The sequence below is a fragment of the Chiloscyllium plagiosum genome, unplaced genomic scaffold (assembly GCF_037043375.1).
Source record: "Chiloscyllium plagiosum isolate Xiang-an unplaced genomic scaffold, Cpla_swu_hap1 HiC_scaffold_22, whole genome shotgun sequence".
In the NCBI taxonomy this organism is placed as follows: Eukaryota; Metazoa; Chordata; class Chondrichthyes; order Orectolobiformes; family Hemiscylliidae; genus Chiloscyllium; species Chiloscyllium plagiosum.
In genome coordinates this window covers 39,300,412-39,321,282 of record NW_028270160.1, presented here as the reverse complement: position 1 = coordinate 39,321,282, position 20,871 = coordinate 39,300,412, and the positions used below count along the sequence as shown (strand labels likewise).

The window sequence follows — 20,871 nt, the reverse complement described above, 5'->3', positions numbered from 1 at the left end:
CCCTTGATGACATTAATCTTCTTCCAAATGTGTCAATAAGAAAGTGTTAGGGTTCAGCTAGATTAATGCTCTCAATTATTTTGTTTGCTTCTCTATACCTGACGGACTTTATTTGGCATCTACACTGAACAATGAATTCTAGGCACTGTGTCCTGTTAGTCCGGGGCATAATATGTCAGCTGGCTAACATCTTTGTCATCCCAGTGATTATTAAAATCAACTAACTTTTATATCATAAGTTAATTCTGTAATCCAGCTCACCCTGTAGGCCTGCAATGCCGTAGCGCTTTTTATAACTAGCCCACATTTGCCTTTTGATTGTTGCTCTTACTTAGAAGTTTGTCACAGAATACAGTAAACAAGCAGTTTCGTGCAAATCTGAAACATATTTTAAAGTTTACTTTAAGGGCTTCCATTAAAATTGTTACATTTTCTGGGTCCAACAATAACATTCTTACTAGCTTCTAAGTTTTTGCAATATGAAGGAGTAAGCAGCAAATTGCAAAAGAATATTGATCTAGTGAGTGGACAGAATAATGTAAAAATTGCATGAAGCAGCACATAAGATTACAAGTTTGAAGTACAGTCAGAAAGGACTCACATTCACGACCGGGGATACAGTTTTAAAATATTGTATACTTAATTCAGAAGGATGTTTTGTATCTCATTGATTCAGCTACCAGTTCAATTTAGTAGGGGTCATTGAAAATTTATGCTGGTGGATTTCACATTGGGAGAGACACAATGGCTACAATATAAGCCATCACTAGCTTGGCCCAGAAGGTAGTTAAGAGTCAACTACATTGCTATGGGTCGAGAGTCACACACAGTCCAGACCAAGTTACGTTGGCAGATATCCTTCTCTAAAAATCATTAGTGAAACAGAGGAACATTTTCCTGACAATTGGGAATGGTCATCATTAGACTCTCAATTGAATTCAAATTCCACCTCCTGCCATGGCAGGATTTGAATCTGGGTCTCTAGGACACTGTTTGGGTCTCTGGATTAACAGGCCAGCAATAATACCACTAGACTGCCACCTGCCTTTTTGAAACAGAAAGTCTGTCAGAGGCTTTCATTGAGGTGAGGAAGTTAGAAACGCCAGTGTTAGAAGATCCCTTGGTTAAAACAAGTGAATGAAACATCAATGATAGTACACCCATTCTTCATTTTATATCATTATGCAAAAACAGATAAATGAATTAACTAAGCAAATTTAATCATACCTGTTGCTCTGTATGTTCATTACCTGTTAAACAAGGCAACTTAATGATTCACATCAAGCCTTACCTTAACAATTGTCTGCACAGTTTGCCTTCACAGATTGAAAGAAGAGGGCATAAAAAGGAATGCTGTTACTCCATCTTGAGTTGTATTACAAGATGATGTGGGCCATCCTGAGTCCATTTATGGGAGCTATTGACACTTCTGAAACAGAACTTGAACTTTGGAATTTCTAACAAACTGAAAACTTCTAAATATCTGGATATTTCTATTTCAACTGTTATGTAGCTATTTTATTATCAACTATGTAAAACATACAAAAAGGTTTAAATGTTATCATGCCTGTCATATCTTGTCAATAGTAATAGTAGTTTAACACAATGGTTCAAAATTTCTGAAAGATGTAAAATCTTGAGGAATAACAAGACATAGCATTTAGAATCCCTAACGTGCAAAAAGAGGCCATTTGACCCATTGAGTCTGCACCAACTTTCTGAAAAGCATTCCACCAAAACCCAGCCCCTGTAACCACCACAACTAACCCATCTAGCTACACACTGTGCATAATTTAGCATTGCCAATCCACCTAACTTATAGATTTGTTGATTGTGGGAGGAAACCAAAACACACCATAGAAACCTAAATACACAGGGAGAACATGCAAACTCCACACAAACAGTCAGCTGAGGCTGGGATTGAACCTATGTCATTAGTGCTGTGAGGCAGCCATGCTAACCACTGAGCCACTCACTTACACAGCACTTTGACAGCAATAAACATTCCAACATGCTTCAGAAAAGAGTTATTAAATAGAATTTGACACTAAGCCATGTGATAAAATGTCAACACAGATGACCAACAGATTTATGGAGCTTTTGTTAAATGATGAAAGTTGTGTAGAGAGGCTGAGAGATGAAGGGAGGGAATTGCAGACCTTAAGGTAAAGGCAATTGAAGGAATGGTCGCCAATGTAATCATTAATATCAGGAATACATGACATACTAGAAATGGAGGAAAGCAGACAACCTGAAGCACTGTAGGGCTGGAGGAGTTCACAGGAAAAGGCTGGAACCAGACCATGGAAATACTTTAAAAAGCAGATGAAACATTTGTAAAGCATGGAGCCAAGAGATCTCAGCCAGCATATGGGAGCTGAGGGAATAGGACAATGTGAAATGGATTACAGAATATTAGCTAAAGTTTAGAAGGTGCTAGCTATGAAGAGAGTTTGAGCAGGTTAGGATTATTTTCATTAGTAAAAAGGAGATGGGGGGGGGGGGGAACCTGGTTAAGGTCTACAAAATCAAGAAGGATATAGACAGGGTGGATAGAGATAAGCTTTTTCTAGGCTGAGGAATTCAAAAATGAGAGGTCACATGTTCAAGGTGAGAGGAGAAAAGTTTAAAGTGGATACACGCAGAAAGTACTTAACACAGAGGGTGGTAAATGCTGAGAACGTGTTGCCAGCAGACGTAGTACAGGCAGGCACGGTAGATTCATTTAAGGTGCGTCTGGACAGATGCACGAGTATGTAGGGACCGGATGGATACAGATCCTTAGGAATTGGGCGATAGGTTTAGACAGTGGATTTGGATCGGAACAGGCTTGGAGGGCTGAAGGGCCTTTGTTCGTTGTTTAAATTCGGGTGAGGTGGAAGATGGGAGGCAAATCAAGATATAATAATGGTGTGGAGCAGCTTATCTTGGGGTTATTATAACTGCAATTTGCAAAAAGTCAGGTTTAATCTTAAACAACTGCTAGGTAGAGGGAAGGATTTAGTGGCAAGGGAGGCGTGTTTGTGACAAGAGACTGCATATTGGCCTTCCTAATGTTGAGTTGAAGGAAATTTCTGCTCATCCAGTATTATAAGTTAGACATGCAATAAGAAATTGATTACAGTAATGGATTAATGTGAGGCAGTGGCTAGTTAGAGCTTGGTGCAAACAGCAAATCTGTAAAATCTGATCTGATCTTTTCAGGTGACGGGGAGCAGGATATAGTCTAGAAATAGGAGGGACCAAGGATCGATGCTGGTGAACTCCAAGTTTAATGGTGCCCAAATAGGAAGAGAAGCTCTCAAAGGTAAAGCTCTAGCTCCAACTGGATGGATAAGAATAGAACTGGACAAATGCAGTCTTATCCAGGTGAATGGAAGCTAGGTTTTTCAATAAAATGATGCAGCTAACAGAAACAAAGGCTTCAGAAAGAGCAAAAAGGACACAAAGCATTGCTTATCATGTTTATCATCAAGTAAGATGTAATTTGTAACTTTTATAAGGGTTATTTCAGCGTTTAACCTATCATTGGATAGATTAATAGAATTTCAGGGAAGCTCAGCATGATTTTATGATATGCAAAGGCTTGGGAGAGGTAAGGAAGATTGGAAATGTAGCAACAGCTTGCAAAGACAGAAGAATCAATTGAGGTTTCTTAAAGATTATTGAGGATGGCAGATATGAAGAAATGGCAATACTTAAGAAGGGAGACACACGAAGAATATCAGGTAATGTGGAGTCCAAAAACAATAGTTCAATGATCAGCTGTTTGCTGAGAATGTTGTTCATGAGACAGGAAATAATGCAGAAATGAGAGAAGAATGTGTTTCAAGGTGAGGGCAGGCTGGAAGGAAAGTTCAGGCTGGTGGAATAGTACAAGGAAGATGGACCTGAGCACATGATGTTAAATCTGAGTGAAAAGGAAGCCTTTGAACTCCTTGTACATGTTGGAGGAGCCGCTGATTCAAGGTGGTTTCGAGTGGTGAACAGCAACTAAGGAATTAACCTTGCATTCTCAGTATTCTCTTGGAATAACAAACAGTTTTTGTGAAGTGGAATAGGTCCAATACAGCAGGACCCAAAATTTCTTCTATCATTTTGTCAGATTTGGTAATAGATGACTAGCTGACCGCTCCCTTATATTCACTCTGTGACCCTTAGACCTATGGAATTGAGATAAATGCTGCATGAGAGAATGACCAAGGGACAAGAAATTAAGATTTTATTGGGGAACAGGCAACAGGAGGTCAGAGTCTGATTGAACATTTTGGTAGCTGCAGAATTGACAAGGTGAATGGTGGACTAAACCCAATAATTGAGAATTTGAAAGCAGTTCTTGGAAATGCTTTGTTTCAGGAATAGAGTAAGCTGGTTTGGATGCAGAAGTGCGCTTGATACAGGGAACAGGGTCAGTGTGGGTGGTCATGAATATGTCTTGGGAAATTTATATGGAAGGAGAGATTTAGGGATGATAGTGGCATAATATTGGGCCTCTTGCAATTCAAAACTTGGTTGCAGAATCATAATTTATTTCCTAATGTTAAGAACATAATTTCTGTAGATCTCTTCATAGTTTCCCAATAGACTGACCATTGCCACATTTTTTAGAAGCTGGGAAGGTTCTGCTCTAAGTCCCAAAGTCACCAAGGGCCCTAAGTTGTTTGGTGTTGTGGGCTAAAGTAATGAAGAAATCTCTTTTTTTTTCATTACATATAGGACTGTGGTATGGAAAAACTATTTTGATACAGAGTTTAGAACGTATGAACAAGGTGAGATATTTGGGAGAAGAAATGAATAGAAAAATAGACAGTAAGATCAACTGTGAGGTTGTGAAGAAAGACATTAGTGTTCTCTACAGAGACTGCCTTATAGATTTAGTGTTATGGGAAGGGAAATCGTAATCAAATAAACTAATTGAATAAAAGTACATTTTAGAGTCTGGGAGTCATTTTGGCCCATGGAGATCGTGTATATTGATACAATATAGATTAGACCAGAAGATGTAAAGCAGATGCACTGTAAACCTTAGGGCACATGGTTGGAATTGTCATGCAGTTTCTGTACCAGTGCATTGCTAGAGCTCTTGGAAATAAACCGTGTAAATATGTAAATGTTTCTGAGCTGCACTGTGTCACTGTCCCCAACAAATGTATGGCAAATACAGAGACACTTCTTAAGAAAATTTCTTAAACTACTTTTTCTCAATTTGAGTGCAGCATCTAGAACTGTGCTGGTTAACAACTGGTGGGAATGGAGGGGAGCAGCGGCTTTGCCTAATAAAGGTTCAGATGGGAAGGCTGCCATTTCATGGAAGGGCCGTCCTGCACCAGTCCAGGGAGGGGACAAGAAGGCACAGTTGAGTCAGAGATTCCATGAGCTATAGATTGGATAAAGGCAGAGGAGAGCATCCGGTTGCTCTGATGGGCCACCCAGAGGAGTGTGTCAGTCTGGCCACCTGAGTTGTAATTGCTAATTACTTCCCTGAGATCTCTCAATCTTCGAGTGGTTTCAGCAGCACCCACCTCTCACAATACTCAGCCCATTTAGGATGGCCACCTCTGAGAAAGCTGCTGAGCTGATTCCAATGCCAGTGAGTGTCGGCTCGAGCTTACGCATCTGGGTACCAAAGCCAATGGAAAAATCCTGCTTGAGGACACCAAAATAAATTAAGCTGGAGCGTCACTGATGAGGGATATCATCAACACGACAACACTGCAGGAGAGCACCTTGATTCTCTAACCTGAAGCAAGTTCCATTTTTTGGCAGAGTGAAGTTTGATGAGAAATGCTCATGTTTGGAAATGGGAAAATACATGTTTGCAATATGCAGTCCCAAGCCCATTTATTTATGATTACTCTCAATAATGAGACACGTTGATATTAAAAAAAAATGCATTGGCTACATCTCTTCAACAAATTCTGCACAGAAAATTGCACACTAAGAAATAATCCAATTCTTTTCCCATCAGAATGCAAAAGATATGCTACATATTATATTGAGGAAACTTTGCAATCTTCCCAAAAATACATTGTTCTAGTTCAATTGCTATGAAATCTATCAGAAACTGGATAATTCATTTACTTTTATTAGGACACCTGATTTATTTTTAATTGCCTATCCCATCTGATTTAATTGTGTCATCTGTACAATCCAGTTTGAAAAATCAATGCAGATCCCTGCGCGACAAAAGCAGATACAAATCTCTCTGACTGTGGGTAATTATGTGGATCAATTCAGACTTTAGTTCCTGTTTTAAACCACACAAAAGCTGGATAACCCAAATGCAGGAACTGTTATTTGTCATTCAAAATATTTTCTCGTGTATAGATCAATGAAACTGTCCACAATGAATGTATTAAAAAAAAGCAGGGATCCTGGAAATCGGAAATAATGTGGTGCCATGGAATTGAAAGCATGGATGACCTTGCTCTCTTGAGCGGAATTCTTTCCCACAACCGACCCTCAACCATGAGCTTGGAACAATTTTCTAATTGGTTCCATCATATAATTAATATCTAAAGCCAGTCCTCCAATATACAATAGCATAGGTGAAAATAAGGGGCAGAATATCATATCGCATCTTGTGATGCAATGGTAAGATCCCTGCCTCTGAACCGGGAGGCCTGGGTTCAACTTTCACATATCCCAGACATATGTAAGAACATTTCCGAACAGGTTGGTTGAAATATTTATCCTCCATGTTTCTGGAGACATGCACAGTCATTTTAGAAGGCAGGGGATGACTTAAGATGGGTTGCTGGGGGTGGTGTTGGTTTAGGACCCAAAGACATTGTGGCAATATGTTCTCAGGGGATTTTGGAAATGCCTTGCTCCAAAACTCCCCTCTGCCTTGCCCTCTTTGCCTCCAGCAACCCAGGAGGAAGAGAGTGCAGTCATATCCGTTCAGCTCCAAAGCCAGAAGACGATGGCCAACCACATCTTCAAAGTCATCAGGGCATATCACTCCAGCTGCAGATGTTGGGCTTGCACCTAGATATAATGGGAGGAACAGAAAGGAAGAAACTTTTGACAGTTCTATCGGTGACATGGGTGTTCAATCTTTGTATATAATCTGCACTACCTTCATTTGCATAGTTGTAACAACTGTTGCAGACTTATTCTCCCAATAAGACATGAGAAAGCGGTGGAACATCTTCAACAAGTAAAGGATGTTCTGAAGAAGAGTCATAACAGACTGGAATAGTTAACCGTGTTCCTCTCTCCACAGATGCTGCCATTCCTGCTGAGCTTCTCATGCATTATCCGTGTTTGTTTCAGATTTCTGGCATCCACTGGATTTTAACGTTAACTAAAAGGACATGCTCTTAACGGGTTTTGAGAAGATTTGTAGCTCAGATTGAGGCTCTGGATTTCTGTAGTTCAGTATTTTCAGCGAGCAAATCAACATCCAGAACTTCAATCTGAATTACAAATCTTCTCAAAACTCGCAAACACCTCTGGGTGCAATACGCTAAAACTGGCCCAAAAATGGGAAACCAATGCCATCCGACAGAGCACCACCCGCGAACAGCTGTACTTCCTGCACGAATGCTTAAAGAAATAGGGACTATCTAAATGTCTTAAATACAAACCTCCCCTTAACAGCTCACTAGCCAAAAGAATAGCAGAGCACAATGGCAGCAAAATGCTTAGAGAAATGATTAATGATGCCCACAACAGACTCAGTAAATACAACCAGGAAATTTCATACCAAAAACCTTTACTCATCAATGCAACAGACCATGAATGGACAGACACAGTACAACAAACCATAGACATTAGACGGCAACAAACACAGAAAATGAAAAAAACTAGACCTGCAGAAAAAAACCCGACAAACTTACACAAAATAGCAACACAGACAACACAGAAGCATAGATAAGAAAGTTATCTGACCAACCTTTAACAGACACTGAAAAAGCCATTTTAGTAAGAGGATTAGATTACAACTTCCAGGATGCGGATAAGAAAGATTTCTTAGCGGCATTGGAAAAAACACTAAAAGACAATCAACTCACAGACGAAACCCAGCAAACCATCAGACAGACAATCACACCAACATTAAGCAGGAAAAAGGAAGGAAACACATTCAATACACAAGGAAGGAAAGCATTAGAAAGACTAAAAAAATGATAAAAACATTGTTATCCTACCTGCAGACAAAAGATGCTTGACAGTCATTTGAAATCAAAGAGATTACAGTGAGAAAGTGAACGTACTACTTGCAGATATCAACACTTACCAACAAGTGGCAATAGGCCTGTACCACAATTAGAGAACTAAATCACAGCCCTACTCAAAAAATTTCAGAAATCTGGAGAAATAAATAAGACCGACTTCCAAAAAATGAAATCATACGGATCCAACCCACCATGCTTTTATGGATTACTCAAAATTCACAAACCAGGAGCCCCCCTCAGACCCATAGTTTCACTACCTGGAACACCAACTTACTGATTGGCCAAGGAGCTACAGCAAAGACGAAAACACTTAGTAGAAGACTCACGCCACTCCATCCACTCCACCCAAGAATTCCTGAAGACCATCAAAGACACCAAGATAGAAGAGGATGAAATAATGGTCTCCTTTGATGTAACAGCCCTGTTCACATCCATCAACATCAACCTGGCTAAGAAAACACTGACTTTATTATTAGAAGAACCAAAGACACATCTACCAAACACCACCAACTTCATCAGCAAGGACAGTATTGTCAAGCTAGTGGGTCTATGCCTTACCACCCACTTCACCTTCAACAACAAAACCTTTAAACAAACCAACAGAACACCCTTGGGATCTCCAATATCAGGGTTATTAGCAGAGGCAGTAGTGCAGAGACTCAAACAAACAGTTCTGCCAACCATCCAACCCAAACTTTGGGTCCGCTACATGGATGACACCTTTGTCATCACTAAACGAAACAAATTAGAGGAAATTTTCAAGACCATAAATAATACACTTACTGGCATAAAATTCACTAAACAGGAGGAAAACAACAACAAACTGCCATTCCTAGATGTTGCAGTAGAGCGAACAGCCAATGGGAAACTTCAAAGCACCGTCCACAGGAAAACAATGCATTCGGACCAAATACTGAGCTACAGAAGCAATCATCCCAGCACCTACAAACAAAGCTGCATTAGAACATTGTTTTAACAAGCCACCACACACTGCAGCACAGACAAAGTATGCAGAGCAGAGGAAAATCACCTGTATAGTGTATTCAAAAAGAACAGGTACCCAATGAACACAATCTGCTGATTTCTCAACAACAAACCCCAACAAGCAGACAAAACACGTTCAGAAACCCGAGCCACTCTCCCCTACATCAAAAACATCTTGGAAATGACTGCCAGACTACACAGACATCTTAGCATCATGGTAGCCCACAAACCCACCAACACACTGAAACAGCAGCTAATGAACTTGGAAGTCCCTATACAGACAACAAGCAAAACTAATGTCATTTACAAAATACCACTCAAGAATTGTAACAAACACTACATTGGACAAACAGGCAGAAAACTAGCCACCAGGATACATGAACATCAGCCAGCCATAAAAAGACATGACCCATTCTCACTCGTATCCTTACATACAGATGAGGAAGGACACCACTTCGATTGGGACAACACATCCATCCTAGGACAAGCCAGAGACTTGCACAAGAATTCCTAGAAACACGGCATTCCAACTAGAACTGTATCAACAAACACATTGACTTGGATCCCATTTACCACTCCCTGAGAAAAAGAACAGGAAATGACATCATCACAATAAATGACATAACCACAGGAAATGTCATCACCATCCCAAGGAAACCCAAGCACATAAATAGAAAGTGGGCCATGTCACCAGTGCTTCATCCAGAGACTGACTGATGATGTTACCTAACATGGTGACAAAACATCTGAAAATGAACCTTCCAGCCAAGCGAGTAAACCTACATGCAGGACATGGTCTGTTTTAATCGCACACCTCAAACCTATTTCAAAATTAGGAAACAGAGACTAGAGAGAACCCCATCGACTGGAAAGCATACACTAATAAAATGACACCAGGTTATAGTCCAACAGGTTCAATTGGAAGCACACTAGCTTTCGGAGCGACGCTCCTTCATCACCTGATGAAGGAGCGTTGCTCTGAAAGCTAGTGTACTTCCAATTAAACCTGTAGGACTATAACCTAGTGTTGTGTGATTTTTAACTTTGTACACCCCAGTCCAACACTGGCATCTCCAAATCATGACTAATAAAATGGGCATTGTTGTCAATGTGCTCCAATTTAATTGTGAGGAGTCTGAGGGTAATGGTAAGGCTTGGACCAAAGCCTAGAATTGTAATCCTTGAACTGACAATGGCAGTACTCACTTACTGACGAGAGTTTACCCTCGCCCCATTAAGCTTGTCTCCAGTTTCCCTTTAACACACTCCCATGCTCTTCACCCACATGCAGTGCATTTGCTGTGTAAGCTGTAGCCACATGCACCATGTCTAACAATGATGTAGTCCTGTGCCTTCCAGCAACATGCAACCTTCTTTTCACACTGGGACTTCACTGTTTCCTAAGCCACATGCTCGGGACCTGCTGTCAGCACTAAAGTGTCCCTCTCAGCCACAAGCAGTCTCATATGCCTGCACCAAAGTCCTATTCTGTGACAAAAGCTCTGCCTGACCTTGTCTGACCAGTAAAAAATTCTCCAGTTGGGATGAGCAACACTCAAGGACATATCCTGCCTTAGCCCACATGGAGACACCTGCCTGTGGAGATTGCAGTGAAAGAAAAAAGAAAGACAAATGAGATGGTTTCCATAGAGACTTCCAAAGCTATGTACTCATGTGGACTGAAGGTTGAGTAGGGAAGTTGAGGAGAAAGTGAGGTCTGCAGATGCTGGAGATCAGAGCTGAAAATGTGTTGCTGGAAAAGTGCAGCAGGTCAGGCAGCTTCCAGGGAACAGGAGAATCGACGTTTCAGGCATAAGCCCTTCTTCAGGAATGCCCGAAATGTCGATTCTCCTGTTCCCTGAGTAGGGAAGTTGCCAGGTACATGTATAGTTTCTGCATTGTTTATCTTAGTTGGGCAGAAATTAATTGAGATTGGTAAGTTAATTCCAACGAATGGTGTAATTAATGAGATGTATGGATTTAGAGTTCTTCTCACCTGATGCTGTGAAAGTCATTTCCCAATCTAACGAGGAAGGACTGAATTGTGGAAGATTAACTTAATGGGTGGGCATCTGATTTTTTTTTACTCTTTTCCAATTAATTTGTCATGCACCATTATTCTCACCACTGTAGGGAGTAGAAAATTATGTCCTGTGAGCTGATTTATCTTGGTTGGGGATCTAAAACACTTGGGAAAACCCTCAAGATAAGAGGTCAGTCATTTAGGTCTGATAAGAGGAGAACTTTCTTTACACAGAATGTTGTGAAATTACTTTAAGTTCTTCAATATTATTAACTTGCTTATCTATTATTTTTGGTATGTCATTTGTGTCTTATACTGTAAAAGTAGACATAAAATATATTGTTCAATATTTCTGCCATTACTTTATTACCAAGAAGAATATATTTTATCATTTCCCTCAGGAACAAATATCTATTTTAGTTTCTCTGTTTTTTGATATGCCCATAGAATCTCTTGCAATCTGTTTAATTGTCTTGGATAGATTGCTCTCATGTTTAACTTTACTTTTTATCAACTTTTGGTGTCCTTTTGCTAGTTTCTAAAACACACTCCATCTTGAGGTTTATAGCTATTTTTCATATCATCTTATCATCTTTAGTACTTTCTTCAGTTACCCAAGATGGAACTTTCTTGAGGAGTTTAGTTTTTTAACGTAATGGAATCTTGTTAAACACAGAGTTATTCCCTTAAATATTTCCCATTGTTCATTTATTGCCTTACATTGTAGACTATTTTTCCAATTAACATTCGTCAGATTTCTCCTCATATTCACATGATTTACTTTGTTTGAAGTTAAGATTCTTAATATTGGTGGTTTCACATTGGACCTCCCTCAAATTCTGCCAAAAATAATATTGTAGCATTGATAAAGTAATTAAGTTGTCCAAGTACATTTCAATGAGCTTCTGGACTAACTGTAGCCTTTACTCTAACACCACAAATAAACCTCATGCAGAGCATATAATGGGCATGGATTCACTTTTGCCTGTTTTATGAACCCACTGGAACTGAACTTGATAATACCTTACATTGATATTTATGTGTGCTATGAAGTCTCTTTTTTTTTGTACTTCCAAGACAAAGATAATTGAAAGGGACTTAGCTGTTCACAACATTATACCTTTTCATCATTTTTGCAAGGTCAGGTAAAAACATTCATGCTTCTTCTCAACCCACGAAACTCTTTCATCCTCCTGCTTCCCCTGAGATCCATTCCATACTCTGTAGCCTTTAACAGTCCATACATACCAATCATCCTCACTTTCATCTGGATGATTTTCTGCTGTATCTGGCTGGCACAAGTTCACAGCTCAATGTTAACAATTAAATGAGGCCGAGCCCAAATGTAGTTTGGGTTCATTGTCTGTGACCGTGGGCAGCCATAGGTGCCCAGTTTAGGTCAGGTTTGATAATCTCCTATTTTTGTAGAATGAAGAAGAAAGAATTGTTGATAGACTGAAGAATGCAGACAGTGATGATAAGGAGGAGAAAGGTATTGATGAGTTTATATTCATGAAATGTTGTTTGCTGAGTTTAAAAACATGTGAAAATTAGGTAGCAAACACAGGGGAAAACATCACACATCTGAGGATTACTTCAGCAATGTAACAGAAAGTGAATTATCAAGGGATATTGAAATACAGTAATATCAACACACCTTCTGTAAAACAGCAAGAGATACTTGTGAATCCATAACTTACCAAGTTTTTGTTTGATCTGTAAAGTGTTGACATGTATATTAATACTTAACTTTTCAACAGATGGTATATTCTCCTCATGGCCACATAAACATATCAGGATATTTTTGTATTCCTCAGTATGACATTCAGTAAGCATGCTCACTAATGACCAGAAAAACCAATGACACCAGTGACATATATTTTGAAACATCAACTATGTCTAGGTGTTTACCCGTCAGTTTTTGGCATAGCTCTTATTTATTTGGCATTACATTGGGAATTGAATTTTCTCTTTATTACTCAGCTCCATAACTGGTATTTTCAGACCCCAGAACACTCAGATTTTCTTTCTAAAACGTTTGACATGAATTGAGATGTTGTTTGGTGACAACTTAAAATCAAACAACAAGAGGAGTACGGTGAAATATATTACTGCTCCAGTAATCCGGAGACTCAGATTGATGATCTGGAGACATGAGTACAAATTTCACTGGGGAATTTAAATTCAGTTATGCAAATGTGGAAGTAAGTGTTGGCATGAGTATTGCTGGCAATGGAACTACAGAATTGTTTTCAAAAGCCATCTGGCTCACTAATGTCTTTTAGAGAAGGAAATCTGCCCTCCTTACCTGGTTTAGACTATATGTGACTTGACTGAGGACAACATTGTTAACTCTTGATAAAGCTTAAACTGCAGGATTGTGCAACAACCTTCAACTCCTTGCACAGGCCATAAAGAGTTTGGTCTATTTAAGTTACTGTTTGCACAGCCATGCGAAAAACGCAATTAATTAAAAGGGCTGCACAGTTAAATAAATCACTGGAGCACTCCAAAATAAAAGTACAAATGTTGCTCTTTATGGCCCTCTTAAAATTTCTGGCAGTAAACCGTGACAAAAGGTCTATAAAGAATCACGGGGGCTCTTCTGGTGCAGTGGAAGTTTCCCTACCTCAGAATGAAAGGACCTGGGTTTAAGTCCCACCAACTCCAGAGGGGTGTTGCAATACTTCTGAACAGTTTGACTAAAAATATCTGTAATAAGAATTAATTCAGATCAACTACCACCAACAACTCAAAAATCAGATTTGACAAAGCCATAACAGTCACTCCTAACAAAATCTTGCTCGACAGCAGATGGGAATGTTTGATTAAAATTGGGAGAGCTGCCCCGCAAACTGATTTTTGTTTTCTTTCATTTGCATGGGTGTCAACATGCAAATAGTTATAGTTTGGTGTCAACAGGTAGAAATCTGTACAGTGGCTTCAGTTGATATGTGTAAATGGTTGTGAGGCCACCAGCAATACATCTCCCAGTGGGAAAGGTTCTATATATGGGCAGTACTCTGACTGGATGGCCACAGTCAAATTTGAGCTCTTCCTCATGTTCCATTTGTGGAGGAAGTGGCCATGTCTTGCCCAGTATTTCTATATAAGGTTGAAACCCCGGACTTCACCGCTCAACCAGCTATCAGGTCATGATTGATGATGCTTACAGTTGAGAGTTGAGGCTGTTATCAGTTTGTAGATTGTGCAGTATGTTTCAATGGGGAATACTGGATTTCTGATTAACGTGTGGGATTTCTTTTGAGGCCACATGTTAATGGGAGTGCTTTTTATAGCTGCCATCAGCAATGCTCTTTGAGAGGATGTTTTTGCGGATATCAGGAGGTTCAATATGTGCCAGCACAGGAAGACACACAAACTGTGCTGGGTGCAACATTTGAGGAATATACTCATGATTTCCTGGAGTTAGATAGCTACCATGTTTCTGTGATGGTCCTGAGTCAAGTAAAGCAGCAGTACTCGGTTTCATAGACCGGGGCAACTGAAGTATAGTGTGTAGAGTGGTATCTACTAATTTCAACTTGAGATACATTCTGAAGGCGAGGGATCAATGTAAAGAGTGACTCCTTGGTACTTTGAGTTGTGGGTGAATGGTCGGCCAATGAACTGATTAAGAAATTCTTTCCTGGTTGTTGAGTTGTTCTGATTATGAAATGGGTGAAAGGTGACCTGGTTAGTTTACTCTGTTTCTCTCTGCACAAATGTTGTTAGCATAGATGTCCAGCACCAACAATGGCTCAATAACCCCACTATTAATTGATCTGGTTGCATTTTGATTTAGTTGGTCATCTGTACCTTGTAAGGTGGTAAGGAAGGGAAACACTTGCTTGACTTTATTGTCACCAATCTACACATGTCATATATGCAACTATCTGTGACGTTACTCGTAGGAGTGACTATGCATCGTTCTTGGGAAGCTTAATTCTCACTTTCCCGCTGAGGATAGCAAAGTCGCTACATGTTCCAACACATTACTCACCCTACCATTCCCATCAAGTAGGTGACCAACACAGGTTCAATACGTATGTCATGAACAACACCAGATGCACTTAAAAATTAGCTGTAAGAGGAAGCTGTAACAGGAATAGAAGATTTTCTTATTTCCAAACTTGTGTGCAGCAAATCATTTTGTTTCCCAGACCAATACTACTTTCTCTGCCAGGGCAGCTAACTTGGAGAGTGAAAGCAAACAAATCACAAAAAAATGATTCTCTCCTTTTTCATTTCTTCCCCTCACCAACTGAATAGGTGCTGATTAAACATAGAATTTGCACTATAGCTTGTCTAAATGTAAAATGTGAAGAAAAAAATACACAAAATTGCCTCTATCAACAAGCTCCATCAACAGGAAGGAACAAAAGCTTTATTTTGATGCTTTGCATTGTCTTAAAAAAAGACAGCCACATTTATGATTACAAAGGTTTATCACAGCATTACTAATCTAAGCCCAGGTGTTCAATGCATCATACAGTTAATGGAGCTGAAACACAACAGCTTTGATCCCTTTTCTCATTTATCCCTTTATGTGAAGCTTGCTCAGGAATGGAATATGCCTCATTAGCCTTTTCAAAGGATTCATTTGTCTGTCTACACATTAGAAATATCATGCTATAAGGGAACATGACAAAGGTCTGGCTTAAAGCACTCAAACAACCTAGCTGCTTTGGAAAGTGAATGTTTCTATCTGTTAGATGTTGGTAGATTCATAAGTATTCCTGAAAATTTACTATTCTGTTCATGATGAATTTTAAAACAAATCACACTCCGTACTCTCACTACCTGTCCATAAACAGATTATGATTTAATTTTTCTTCTTTTTATTTTAAACAGTCAAGGCTTTTGCTCCCAGTTCTTCTGTTGGTGGATTCTGACTTTGCAAGGACCATAACAACACTGTGGTAAAGTTAAGTCAGAGGTAGTGTTTAGTTCATACACTCCTAGTTGTGAAGGAACTTTTGCAATGCAAGTACGCCTACAAACATACAAGGCAATATAGAATCAGAACAAATAAAGAATCATTCAATTAGTAATGATTTAAATGCAATTTATCAATCTCCTTGCTTTTAAGATGGAGCCTAAGTGGCTGAAGTTTAGTTTGCAATCTGGCATTCCTTTGTGAGGGTGGGTTTATTGACTAGCCAGCAGTTGAGGAGTTTTAGATTAGATTACTTACAGTGTGGAAACAGGCCCTTCGGCCCAACAAGTCCACACCGACCTGCCGAAGCGCAACCCACCCATTCCCCTACATTTACCCCTTTTACCTAACACTACGGGCAATTTAGCATGGCCAATTCACCTAACCTGCATATCTTTGGACTGTGGGAGGAAACCGGAGCACCTGGAGGTAACCCACGCAGACACGGGGAGAATGTGCAAACTCCACACAGACAGTTGCCTGAGTCAGGAATTGAACCCGGGTCTCTGGCGCTGTGAGGCAGCAGTGCTAACCACTGTGCCACCGTGCTGCCCGAGTTGTAGGCTGTTTCTTTTTCTCTTTAAAAATCTCTTTCAATATCTCCTAAAGAAGTTTAGGATGGAATGTGACTTGTTTTGGTGATGGGTTTTTTTACTCGTAGAATGCACAAGATGGCTGCTTTTTTAGAGCAGTGTCATTTTGTTTGCACACAAGAGTTAGGGCTGTTGGTTTTGTCTGTGGGTGTGGTATGGAGCAGTGCTGCTTTTTCAAAATTGTACAAACACAAAGGCAGTTGGGTTCACCCCTGTATGAGTCATGTTATTGAGCATTGTAGAAGAAAAGAAACTATTATAATCAAGATAACAGCTTGCATTGCAGATAGCTAACTGACTATGGCTCGTTCCAGGGGTTAAGTGGATAGTCATTAACATATCTTCTTGTAACATGGGTATAATTTGCAATTCAATTGTGTTAGGGTTTTACTTGGATGCAATCATTTCTTCAGCCATTTCTGACAGAATATTTGCATTTCAGATCCATGAGCAGATACCTGAGTGTTTATTGTCTGGCTGTTGTTAACTTAGAGAAAGTTCTGGAAGGTTGCTGTTTACAATCACCACTGTTGAGCTGTTTCCTTTGTTGTTAAGAACAGAACAGCAGAGGGATGTATTAATTTTTTTTGCTCCTTCTGTGGCACGTTTTGTCATGAGGAAAGAAAATTAATTCTACTTTTCTTTCACATATGTTCAATAAAAAGAAGAAAAACAGAAAGAGATATCCCCTGATTCTCTCATTCACTCAAGAAAATCAAATGCACCCATTTAGTTATTTGAAGCACTTGAATGTCACCATCGCAGATAAGGATTTTTATTCTGGGGATTGGGAGGGGCAGGATGGTAGGGGGTGGAGGTATATTAATTTCAGAATTCTGTGGAGATCTTGTTCTTTGGGAAACTGAACTGCAAAGCCCATGCTCAGTTTGGCTGCAGATAAGAGTCTTCATGGGATTTGTGTTTAATTCAGCAATCGTATTGAACTGTAATGATGGCTGTCACAAAGATGGTCAAACCTTAGTAAAGTTAGTTTGCCTAGTCCTGTTGCTTTGAGTAAGGGTCTGCTGAAACCTGTCCCCATTTTGATTGGGTTACCCCTGCATTCAGGTGGCTGTCTACCCCCTCTTCTGTACTGCACTGTGGCTTTTCAACTGAGTGAGGCATCTCCTTCATTCATCTTGTCTGTCTGGGAGAAGGCTCTCGGCAGCCTGATATCTTGTTCAGCCAGATAAAGATATAGGCTCTCTCTCATTTCAAAAGTGGATGAGATTCCAAACTCTGCTTGGTTTGGGCATTTTCTGAGTCCCTAGCAAATTCTGGAAAGGGGACACCAGCTGACCACTCTTGCTGGATATCCCCCGATCTTTGCTCCTTCAGCTTTATTGTCCTTGGCTTCTTTTGGTCCGAGCTTAGCCCTTTTAATTTCTGAGGTTTTTACCCTGGCTTATTCTATCCCTTCAGGAAACTGCTGCCCCCTGCAGGGCCACGGAAGCTTATCCAGCTTTCTGTATCTCTGCAGAACCTTGCTGAAGCTCTGAAGAAGGGTCACTCGACCCGAAACATTAGTTTGCTTTCTTTCCACAGATTATGCCAGATATGTTGAGTTTTCTGTTGTGATTTTGCTGACGTAGTTCATTTTGCACAACTCCTTTCCTTTCTCTGGCAGCAGAGTGGAATATCTTTTACTCAATGGGTCTCTTTTTGCCATATAAAGTATTTTCTGAAGGTAAGTTATTGCTGGTGTCTCAATGTAAGAAACAGTTGGCAAGGCAAATACATACATCTATGTGACAGACTTTCCTTTACATTTATAATATTTAGAGATTTTTAAAATTAATAAGTAAACAGGAATGTAATCCATCTGGATCTGAATCAAGTTAACTCAAATATTATGTAATTAGTCTTTGCTATAATTTTTGACATCTGCAATTTCTTTTGCCTCTGAGTTGATGGATTGTAAAAGCAGTTATTTTATATATATAAAATTATTTTTCATCATGTATACATAGGTGTCAAGAGCTGGTTTGGAGTGAAAGACTAGTAGCAGCCATGTAAATGAAAGTTCCCATTAGATGATTATTGGAACAGAAACAATGTAAAAGGGAACAAGAAGAAGGCAGGAGAACAGTATTAAGTTGTAAAGGTCATTTTGAACATCAATACAAACAAGATAGGCCATAAGGCCTCCTTTAGCAACATAATGCTTTTGGAAATCTATCACTCACTGTGTGACCACCTCAAAATTCTGGATAGTCTGTGGTGTCAATGCACAATGAACTGAAGCAGCTTTTACCTGATAATGGGAGGAATTCTAAAAGGAAGCCTTAGCACGGATGTTTGCAAGGTTAAAAGGCACATTAGCATGTGTAGCCAATCCATCATGCCTGTGACACTCAGGCACATGTTAGCTTGTTCACTTCTTTTATTGTATTAAAATAATTGGAAGAATCTATGTAAGGAATATAACTTAGCTAGTAAAATGATTAGCAGTAATCAGTAGGTTAAATGCACTTTTGTTAGCCTATGTTGTTGGCTGTGCTTTTATGTATCTACACTTTACAATTGGTGGCGGGTGCAGAACATTGAAATCAAAGTAAAAGCAGTACATTAGCCTGACTTAATCCCTATCACTTAGACAGGAATCATGAATATAATGATATGTTGGTAAATGCCAGGTGCTGCATTGCCACGGTTTAATGTATGAGTGTGAATAATCTGTTACTTAAGGACAAAACAAAGCAGTTGCACATCATGGTGACACTGATGTGATACTTTCAAATTTTATTCAATTTGGAAACAGTTGGTTCAAAGGTGCTTTCCACTTGCCAGCTCAAGAGCTGAGTATTCTCTTAACTTGAAGACATCTCCAGTTAATAATGGGAGGATCATTCTGAATGAGGTTCATTCATTTCTTAATATTTACGTTGAATGGCAAGGGGGCCCTAGTAAGAAACATTAACAGTGAAACAGAGAGAGGCACGACAGTGCACGATGAAGAGTGTCCAGTCGAAAGTGGTAGACAGATAAAGCTATTAGTGTTAAAAATGGTAAAAAGATAAAAGCAAAGGTATTACACTGTTTAATGCTGGGATTCAAAGATTAGGAGAGGTAACTGAGTCAAGAGATAAACAAGTTTCAATACTTACTAAGTAGTGCACAGAAGTTAGTGAGCAGCTAGTCACAGTCAGGGAAGAGCCAGGTGATTTCATACACTTGGGGTGACCAGGACTGCCATGACATTGAAACAGCATCATGCAAAGAGCAAAACATGAATTATGACCTACAGGCATTGCAATATGAATATCTGGTGGACATCTGACTGTGCATAATAGTTACAGTGGCTCTTATCAGCACACTTCCTCAGAATGGGGATGGAATGGGAGAGTGGCAAGTAGTGCAATTATGTAGAAATAATGTGATCTGGTGAGGTTCCAAAGGCTTCACTTCATTCTGAAAGTTAACTTTCTTTCATTATATTTGTTATCTTTGCAGCCACTTGCAAAGACACATGAAGAAATAGGTTACAATTAACGTGCTATTTTATCATTTCAATTGTGTTTGGTAAATAAAATATAGGCTTGATTTAAATTAGAATGACTGAATTAATTACCTTAGTATTTGTTTATTAAATTCACAGAGTCACAGAAATGTTACAGAACTTTGGAGGCCATTCAGCCTATCATGCCTTCACTAGCTTGTTAAATGAGCATCATCATCTGGTGCCAATCTCCTGCTTTTTTCCCAAATCCTTACAGATTATTTTTTATTCAAATAACGATCAATTTTCTCTTGAATGCATCAATTGAACCTGCCTCCACCGCACTTCCACTTACTGAGTGAAAATGTTTATCCTCACTTCACCCTTACCTGTTTTGCACATCACTTTAAATCTGTGCCCTCTTGGTTTTTGATTTTCCTATCTATTCTAATAAATCCACTCGTGATTTTGAAAACCTCCAACAGATCTCCTCTTGGCCTCTGCTCTCCTAGGAGAATCGTTCCAATATTCTTCAATCTACTCAAATCAATTAAAAATTTTGAGCAATACAATACAAACCGTAATTCTGTTTGCTACATACTGTCTAACATCTCTAGTTCGGAAAATAAGACTAGGTCAGAAGTCGTATGATATCAGACTATAGTCTAACAGGTTTGTTTGACATCACAAGCTTTCAGAGCGCTGCTCCTTCA

The 20,871-nt window shown here is 39.4% G+C and overlaps 2 protein-coding genes across 3 annotated transcripts in view; one reads left to right on the top strand and one right to left on the bottom strand.

Annotated features, from left to right (window-relative positions):
* Positions 1–20,871, bottom strand: part of tcerg1l (transcription elongation regulator 1 like) — a 773,510-nt gene that overhangs the window by 121,478 nt on the left and 631,161 nt on the right. The gene's annotated exons all lie outside the window — the stretch shown is intronic.
* LOC148145976 (uncharacterized) lies at positions 5,549–9,156 on the top strand. The gene is made up of 2 exons (XM_087999247.1): positions 5,549–5,620; positions 8,467–9,156. Exons 1-2 carry the CDS (start codon positions 5,549–5,551, stop codon positions 9,154–9,156), a joined length of 762 nt encoding a protein of 253 aa, XP_087855373.1.